Genomic DNA, 9,818 nt, shown 5'->3' with positions numbered 1-9,818 from the left:
AGAGGGAGTACTTTATGTCTCTACATAAACAACAATGACCCTCAAGAAAAAAGAAACAACAATGTAAACTACTGTACATATTTGAAAGTGTTGAGAATAAGCAGCTGAGCCCAGCCCGACCCCACTCGCGGCCCAGACCCACATCTGCGGAGACAGATCACATGGACCGACCCAAGGTGGCCTGCAACACCCAGAGGCTAGAGCTCGACCCCACTCCCAGCCACAGAGGGCACTCACGCCACCGCCCCAACTGAAGCCCGGCTGGCCGCGCCACCGCCCCCATTGCCGCCAGCGAATACCACCTCTCATCCTCGACCTCGCCCCAGACAACCCACCGCCATCATCCAGCCAGGCCTCCCCCTGAGCCACCCCACCCACATCACCGCCGGACCACCGCATTGCCGGCCGGCCGTCCTGATCGCGCCTACACTCCACAGGTAACCTACATACAAATCAGAGAGAGCCTTGGCCTTCTTACCATTTCCATTTTTTCTTTCGATCGGCAAACAACAGTGTTCCTACTTGCTAGTAGCCTAGCACACACCCTTCCTATGTAACTGAAACCCATAAGATGACAAGACGGCCACAAGAAACCCTCGACATTTACAGGCTCGCGTGCCCTGCACCCTTTCCCCTTCTGATTCCGGGCAGTTTTCCACTAGACGCCATGGCCAAGAGCAAGAATGTCTCCTCAGTTTCAGATCGGAGCCGCGCACGCGCCCCGTGCATGGCCGTTGGGTGCCATCGTTTGTTGCAGTCTTGCAGAGCCACGCGACGCTCCTGAAATGAAAGCGACGACTCATGTGGCGCGGTTTCAGTCAGAAGCCCTGCTGCCATTTCCTCGAGTTGCTTGCTGCGAGGGGCCGGCGATGGGGAGGAAACCTTAGCATCTTGTGCGGATTCTGCGGGCGGTTCGTTTTCGGCTCGGAAAGTTCGTTGGCGGCCTTGCGCGCTTGTGGCTGATCATCAGAAAGAGATGCGTTTACTTGCAAAAAGTATGGGGGGAAAGGTTAACGGGAAGACTTGCGGGTCTTGTCATTTTTGGTGATGGTGACCGTGAGAGCAAGGCTACCATCACACGACGGCCGTATTCCCGGGGCACAAAAGCAATAGTAACAATCACTTGCACTATATGAAGAAAATTGTAATGATCCGTCCGAAATCCGAATTTGTGCTTCTTTGGGTAGACAGTGATTAGACTCAGCCCCCTGACAGAGAAAATGATGCAAGGCCCCTATCTATCCCAAGGGTTTTGGCATAATCCCCAACAATCCAAACAAGCCTTAAATGTGATTATGACAAGCAAATCAATCACACCCTATCGTTCCACCGATGATTCTCGACGGTGCTTTTGCCGAGTTGAAGCTAATTTCTGGTGCTGAGGCTGAGGTCTGAGGTGAAACTGGTGCTAGAAAATTCAGAGTTCGTCGCATATGCCCTGCGTGAATTGGCATAGTTTCTTACAAATAACAAAAGATCATTGCCTACATCCTGCTGAATCGCCACAAGTTTATGCTAACCGGCAATCTTTGCCTGAAGATCATATCAATTTCCTACAGTAGGCGTGTCTGAATGCTGTTTCCATTACCCTGCTTTGCAACACGTAGTGTCAGTCTGTCACCCACGCCAGGGTTACCAGCAGACCAGGGAAGATTCTGCCGTTCGTCTCTGGAATCCTCTGCCCAACATTGCCATACTCGTCGGCGAAATGCTGAGCGCCACAAGCGTGTAGATCCATTTCCTTTGACATCTTGCACATACACACACATCGGCGTCGAGTTGCGCTGTTGCCCATGTACACTTGCCTTATGACTTTATGAGCCAGTCCAGCACCAACACGCCGTGATCATTTTGTCCTGAAGCTGGCAGAAACTTGGTATATATACCCTCTGTGGTTCAGCGAGACAGGCAGGCAGGCAGCTGGTTTTGGCTTCAGTTCCAGTAGCACCCAGCTGAAGAATAAGTGAATAACCGAGCTACTGACGATAGATAAGATAACGTCAGGTTAATAACGTGCGATTCGGTGGTTCAGTTACTGTGTTTCCATCGTTTTTCTGATTGATATGCTTCACCTCTCCTTGCAGATTTCGCGAGGTTGATGGAGACGGACGAATCTGCGCGGCAGTGGGCCGCCGGTGCTCGCGTCCCGGCCAGCCGATCCACCGTGGAGCGGAGCTTCAGGGTAAGTCGCCCGTGCCATCGATCATGCAATGCCGACTTGATCATTGAACCACGAGGTTGAGCAGTGTCGTGCCGGTGTAGGAGCGTCATGGCGATGGCGACCCGATGATGGCGTCTCCGGGCCAGGACTCGCCGTTCGACGCGTCCGCGCTGCGCGTCGCGGCGCACCCGGTCTCCGTCAGCCTGCCGGCCTCTCCGTCCAGGTTCGACGTCGCCCGGACGGAGGCGGAGTTCCCGCCCAGGCACCCCGCGGCCATCGTGCCGGACGCGTCGCGCATGCTGTCGCTCCCGCCGCGGCCGACGCCGATGGTGTCCGTCGTGTTCGAGCATCTCGAGGAGGTGATGTTCCGCTCGCAGCCGATCCACGCGGCGGCCTCCGAGTTGCCCGACGCCCAGGACTCCCAGTCCCAGGTGCTGCACGACGACTCGATGAGCCGCGGGAGCGGGGCGCGCATGGGGAGGAGCAAGGCGCGCAGGGACACGAGCTACGATCCGTTCAAGACGTGGTCCGGGAAGCTGGAGAAGCAGCTCACCACCCACCTCCGCGTCGTCAGGCAGCCGCTGCAGCAGGAGGCGGAGCCCGAGGAAGACGAAGACGAAGACGCGGCGACGAGCGGCCGCCCCTACTCCATGCCCAGAGTCCACCGCTTCTTCGCCGCGCTGGAAGGCCCCGAACTCGACAAGCTCCGGGTACACCACGAGCAACTCCTTGCATGTCTAAACGCATTGATGATGAAGCAGGGGACCTCACGTGCTGTCGTGTTTTCCGTGCCGCGTCGCCGTCGCCAGTCGTCGGAGGAGCTGGTGTTGCCGTCGGACAAGAATTGGCCGTTCCTCCTCCGGTTCCCGGTGTCCGCCTTCGGCATGTGCCTGGGCATGAGCAGCCAGGCCATCCTGTGGAAGAACATCGCCATCTCGGCGTCCACGCGGTTCCTGCACATCACGCTCCGGACAAACCTCGTGCTCTGGTGCGTTTCGGTGGCGCTCATGTGCTTCGTGTCGGCGCTGTACGCGTGCAAGGTCATCTTCTACTTCGAGGCGGTGCGGCGGGAGTACTACCACCCGATCCGCGTCAACTTCTTCTTCGCGCCGTGGATCGCCTGCCTCTTCCTGGCCATCGGCGTGCCGGAGCTGGTGGCGGAGAGCCTGCCGCACTGGCTCTGGTACGTGCTCATGGCGCCCATCGTGTCCCTGGAGATCAAGATATACGGGCAGTGGATCTCCGGCGGGCAGAGGCGGCTGTCGAGGGTGGCGAACCCGTCGAACCACCTGTCCATCGTCGGCAACTTCGTGGGCGCGCTGCTGGGGGCCATCATGGGGTTGAGGGAGGGCCCCATCTTCTTCTTTGCCGTCGGGCTCGCGCACTACATCGTGCTGTTCGTGACGCTGTACCAGAGGCTGCCCACCAGCGAGACGCTGCCGCGGGACCTCCACCCGGTCTTCTTCCTCTTCGTGGCCGCGCCCAGCGTCGCCTGCCTCGCCTGGGCGCGGATCACCGGCGAGTTCGGCTACGGCTCCCGCATCGCCTACTTCATCGCCATGTTCCTCTACACCTCGCTGGTGAGCACCTCGATCGACCTCCATGTCGCATGGCGAGTCTCGATCAGTGTGGATAATCGAGTGCTGTTGAGTGGGTGCAGGCTGTGCGGATCAACATGTTCAGGGGGTTCAGGTTCTCGCTGGCGTGGTGGGCGTACACGTTCCCGATGACGAGCGCGGCGATCGCGTCGATACGCTACTCGTCGGAGGTGAAGAACGCGTTCACGCAGGCCATGTGCATCGTGCTGTCCGTGGTGGCCACGCTCACGGTGACCGCGCTCTTGCTGACCACGCTGCTGCACGCGGCCGTGCACCACGACCTCTTCCCCAACGACATCTCCATCGCCATCTCGGAGCGCAGGCCCAAGCAGAGCACCATCGCCGAGCTGAACGAGGTGCACGGCAACAAGGACGCCGACACCACATTCAGAGACCTCGAAGCCGCCTATAGACCCTGATCGACGCCGAGACTGAACTAGCGACGCCTTCTTCATTGCATGTGGCGAGGCGAAACAAACTGGTGGCAGACTGGTCGAGCGTGGACAGTGAGCAGGAGCATGTACGTAGCCGGGACGTGTGTTCGAGAGTTTTCTGTGGGTCGAGTTGACTGCCGTGCGGTGCGGGGCAGTGTGCGCCGCGGTCGGAATCAACACGGTGATCGATGGTAGTATATGCTGTAGTAATTTCCGCGTGGTGGTGTGTAGGTAGGACTTAGTAGGAGAGATGCTGTTACTTATGGCTTAACCGTGATACAGTATGTGATACGGCTGTACAATAAATCCGTCTCTGTATCTGTATGTGGTACATTACTGACCACCGAGGAAGATCGTGACCGGGCGCTCGTCCCCATTCATCCTAGCATCACCCTTCGCGAAGCATGTCAGTATGCCACGCTCTTTTCCCCGTACAAGTTATTGAAAATTTGAGCAAATTTTCCTTAAGTTTAATCTAGAAAAACAACAGATAAAACATCACTTTAGCTACACTGAAGTCGCCTGGAAATTAATTTCGGGTCAGTCGATTTTTTTTGGCCATTGATTATTTGCTTTGAGATTCATACTGTACTATGAGCTGGCTTAGATTTTGTTTTTTGACTGACCATATATTTGGGCCAGTCAACTTGCTACTCGGCCGAAGCCCACGTATGCCGCCCGGCCCTCGCCTCTGCCCCTTTGTTTGTCTTTAAAAGAAATCTGCTTTTATGTGTTTCTTCTTTTGTTTTTTGTTTTTGCTGGAAAATTGTTTGTTTTTTTGTTATTCTTCATCAGTTGGATTTTATTCTCTTCTTCTGTAGATATTTTTGGGTGTTGGGTGAGTGTAAATGAATACATACATATACTATACAATATGTGCGAAAATTACACTGTGATATGATTGTTGTTTGTATACTACAACAAGTGCAATTTTAGTGTAAAGTTGTGTGCAAGTTTTTACCCTTTTCATTATCATTCTCCTTAAAGAGGAATACCAATGCCACTAATTCATCCTTCTTGTAAAACTTTATTATTTTGATTTTGATTTATTTATTACTCCATTTTATTTCTTCATTAAGTGTAATATCGATGTAATTGATTCATTCCTTCCTAAGAATGTTTTTGTGTAAATTTCAATATCATATGCTTATTCTTACGTATTAAAACGCAAATGTCTGTGTATATTGTGTGCAATTTTTTCCTTGTTTGTTTTAGATATTTTTACATTTTCTTTTTCTTAAAGGGCAATACGAGTGCCACCAATTCATTCTTTTTTTTTTTAGAAAATCTCATTGTTTTGATTTTGTTTTAGTTTGTTTTCATCTTCTTTCTTCTTACTAGTTGTGTCTCACTACCCAGTTCTGCCATTAGAAGTTACAACTACTCAAAAATGCCATCGATACGTAAGATACTTGCTAAAAAATGCCATTAGATATCTCAAAAATGTCATCGCTCCGTTAGATGTTTGATCAAAAATGCCATTAGACATTGTTATTTTCACTTCAAAACCGTTGACCATGTTATATGACAAAAATAAGCCTAGACCCACATGTCAGTTCTTTCTATCTCACAATGATAAGTGTGGCCGCACTTGTTAGGAGTAACCAAGCGAATAATTTTACAGAAAAATTAAAACACTGTTGTGATCAAGTAGGCCCCATACTTTATTGTAGTGAGATAGAGGGAGAGCTGGCATGTTGGTCCATAGGTATTTATATCATTGTAACATGGCAAAAGAGATTTGAGATCACAATATGGTGTCTAGTGGCATTTTTGAGCATGTGTCTAACGAAGCGATGCCATTTTTGAGCGGTTGAAATTTCTAGTGGCAAAACTGAAGTGGGACACAACCGGTGGCATAAATGATAAAAATCATAATATTAAAGCCACAAATTCATTCTTTCCTAGAAAACTTCATTATTTTGATTTTGTTTTTAGTTTTCATTTCTTTGTGTTTTTCTTGAACGGTAATACAATGCGACTAATTCATTCTTCCTACGAAACTTCATTATTTTCATTTCATTTTAGTTTTTGTTTCAATTTTGTGTGCTTTAATGGTAATACGAATGCCTCTGATTCATTCGTTCTTGGGAAACTTCTTTTTTATGATAAATCCACTATTATATGCTTATTTTTTGCATATTATAGAAAAGTGCAATTTATATGTAAATTGTGTGCAAACTTTGTTATTATTTTTTTCATTTCCTTTTTCTTAAAGGTGTATACAAATGCCGTCAATTTATTCTTTCTCAGAAAACTTCATTATTTTGAATTTTTTAGTTTTTATTTTATTTTCTTCTTCTTTAAGGGTATCAACAATGTCGGTGATTCATTCGTTCTTAGGAAACTTCCTTTTATGAAAATCCCACTATTATATGCTTGTCTTTCATATTATGGAAAGCACAACTTTTGTTTAAATTATGTGTAAATTTTGTTATTATTTTTTCTTTTTTAAAGGGTAATACCAATGCCATAATTTTACTTTTTTCTTAGAAAATTTATTTTTTTCGTTTGCACTTTAATTTTTTTTACTTTAGTAATCCCTTCATCTGGAAATACTTGTCAGAGAAATTGATAAAAATGATTGTATCTAAAACTAAAATACGTTTAGATACATCTATTTCTCCGACAAGTATTTCCAGACGGAGGAAGTATATTATTGTAAGGGATGAGAATGCTAGAGAAAGTAGAAGTTTTTATGCTGTACTCCCTCCGTCCTAAAATAAGTGAAGCCAAGAGGAAAACCACAACACGCACGTCCTGCTTGGTGAGCTGTGCGGCCTCCGTTGCAAAAAGAATAAAAATGACTGACAAGTTTAAAATCAGTCACCTGACCACTAGCCGCTCCCATAAAACATAACAGTCATAGTAGAGTAATCAAATCAAGCACGTGATGTAAATAGTCATGCAATAGGGTACATAGCAAATGAACATCATATGGACATCGATGGGTAAAATTAGTAGACCGAGCACAATGCCTAACAGAAGCGAGCAGAAGACATACAGTGCGGTGAAAGAAGATGCAAGTGTTGTCCTAAAAAAATAGATGACGGTGTGCCGTTCGTCATGTCACGGAGGAGGTGATCAACGTTGGGAAAGAAGCAATCGTGCTCAGCCACGATGGAGGAAGATCCAATAGTCGTCCTATAGCATTCTCCGAAAACCTGATTATCTTTCTCCCGTACGTGATGACATGAGACCTAATTTCGAAAGACTGATGCCTCATTTCTTGCCAAAAATAAAGACACGTTGGAGATGAAGTGTGTCTTGTCCGGAAAAAGGAGTGACCTCTTATAGGTGAGTTTACTAGTAGGCCAAGCATTTCAGTTTCTTTCTTCTGTGACAAAAATAAAGGCAACGCGTACATGTGGCATAGGTCCTAGCTCACCTTGATCACGAAACACGACTAGCGTGTGAGGTGTGGCGAAGTGTGGCAGACGAGGAGGGCGCGTGCATGTGTCCTCCTCTCAAACTCTTACCTTATATGTTGGTCTTCCACATCCTCCACTAACGTGATGAGACTATATTTTTCCACTCCCCTTGCCATGCATGAATGGGCCACATGGCATGTGAGATCTTTCCTAGAAAGTATTATAAATAATAATGTGTAAAACCAGAGACACCTGGAGTTTATCTATGGTTTAAAACATTATATATTGGTGTACTAGTGGAGACTGTTAAGTTAAATTTTCATCTGAAACTCGACGCTACACTCATTTACAACATGAACGGTGCACTACACCTTGAGCTACAAATTTTGTGCAGAAAAGTTGCACGTAAATCCTTAACTAATACTAGGCCATTGAAAAGCTTCCCCTCGTGCAGGAGCATATACATCATACTCTAGGGCCTCTTCATGAGTTTATTAGAGAGCATCCATCTCTAATAAAGCACATTACGATGTGTTTGGATGTCTTCATTGAAGCGCAAGAAATGAAATTGGTAATCAGCTGACCTCAATACGGATGTTTGGCAGTACAACAGATTCGTATTGGAAACACTAGGTCAATTCCAAGCCGTTTTGCATCCCACGTAAAGTTCCATCCCTTGATTCGAAGAGCTCTTGCTCCGATCTCCACTGAATTGCCCATCTCTCGTAAAACTTACCCCTTCAAGCTCAGCACCAGTGACAAAAAGAAGGAAAGAAGGGAGACGAGTATATTTCCCATGCAGCTAGATTGGAATTAATTAGATCTGTTTTCTCTTCCATTCCGGTTTATTACATGTCTAACATATTGTTTACCAAGAAGTTCATTGCTAAACTTAGCGCTATCATTAGAACTTTTTGGTGGACAGGAATTAAAGAAGACAATTCATCAAGAGGTCTTTGCCTTCGAGCTTGGAAGGATATCTGCACATCTAAGCAAGAAGGGGTCTAGGTATTAGAAACCTTCAAGCTATGAATCAAGGTTTAATTTTGGCTTCGGCTTGGAGAATTGAAAATTCCCCAAATTCTCAATTGCATCTTGTTGTCAAATCCAAGTACTTTTCGGACTCCTCTTTCTGGACTGCCACTTCCAATACCCCTAAATCTGCTTTTTGGTCCTCTGTTATCAAGTTGTTCCCTAAATTAAAAGCACACTCTTTTTATCACATCACACAAGGAAACATTTCCATATGGAGTACCCCCTTGTGTTCAGCCTGGTCTGATATTCATGATCATCTCATCATCCAACCTAACAATTTCACTTACCCTGCTAAAGTTAGTGATCTTTGGATTCCAGGTCAAAAAGTCTGGAACAATGATTTAATTCGCTCTATTTTCCAGGAGCCTACTGCAACAATCATTACTCAGACTGTCGTGATTTTGTCATGGCAGATGCCCTTGCAAAAGGACTTCGGTGTGGAGCCATCGCAACATAGGTTTAGCTCGAAGGGGTTGAGCGGGACAAAGGACATAAGAGTTTACCCAGGTTCGGCCCCTCACAACGAGGTAAAAGCCTACGTCCTGCTTCTAGTTGTATTGCTTGAGTTTCGATTACAAGGGAGCGATTACGCTTGACCTAGTTATCGATCTATTATTTCTTGAGTTAACCCGCAGCCGGGTCTCGCCTTTATATACACAGGTCGAGGTCCGGCGGCTTACAAGAGTCTAGGTCGGGTCACACAACGTAACCGACTCTGGTTCTAAACTTCCTTGCCTTACAGAACAAGTCATCATCGGGTGGCTCATACCTTCGGGTCTAGAATCGTCTCCGGGTCTTGGGGCTCAAATAAGTCTGCCTATGAGTCGCCGTCTTCACATCTTGTCTTCTTGGCCCCCCTTGGGCCTTCTTCATATTAAGCCGCCAACGGTGTAACCCGACCCCTCCTGGGCGGGTCACACCTCGGGGTTATATCTCCAACATTAGGCTGATTTGAACTTGTTCATGTCAATCTTCACTGCTTCAAATTGGCAATTCTTCCTTTCAAATACTGAACCAACCGTGTAACCTACCATGACGTCATGCCAAGTAAATATGGAGAAAACTCGTGACATCACAACATATCTTTTTTCATTCACATAAGGGGTTATTTCTTGGTTTCGTCCAGTCATTAATAACTTGATTATTTTTAGATAATAGTAGATAGAAAGAACGCTCGTAAGGAGTCCTATTGAAACCAAGAAATATAGGCATGCTTGCC

At 47.2% G+C, this 9,818-nt stretch overlaps 1 protein-coding gene across 1 annotated transcript; it reads left to right on the top strand.

Moving 5' to 3' along the window:
* The first annotated feature begins 1,913 nt into the window (after positions 1 to 1,913).
* On the top strand, positions 1,914 to 4,574 carry LOC125548182 (S-type anion channel SLAH2-like). Its single transcript, XM_048711854.1, has 5 exons — positions 1,914 to 2,004; positions 2,085 to 2,182; positions 2,263 to 2,871; positions 2,971 to 3,741; positions 3,822 to 4,574. Exons 2-5 carry the CDS (start codon positions 2,099 to 2,101, stop codon positions 4,176 to 4,178), a joined length of 1,821 nt encoding a protein of 606 aa, XP_048567811.1. The 5' UTR covers positions 1,914 to 2,004; positions 2,085 to 2,098; the 3' UTR covers positions 4,179 to 4,574.
* Positions 4,575 to 9,818: the final 5,244 nt, after the last annotated feature.

Source organism: Triticum urartu, chromosome 3 (assembly GCF_003073215.2).
Source record: "Triticum urartu cultivar G1812 chromosome 3, Tu2.1, whole genome shotgun sequence".
NCBI classification, from domain to species: Eukaryota; Viridiplantae; Streptophyta; class Magnoliopsida; order Poales; family Poaceae; genus Triticum; species Triticum urartu.
Note: the sequence above shows the minus strand (reverse complement) of the source record. Positions and strands in the feature narration are given on the sequence as shown.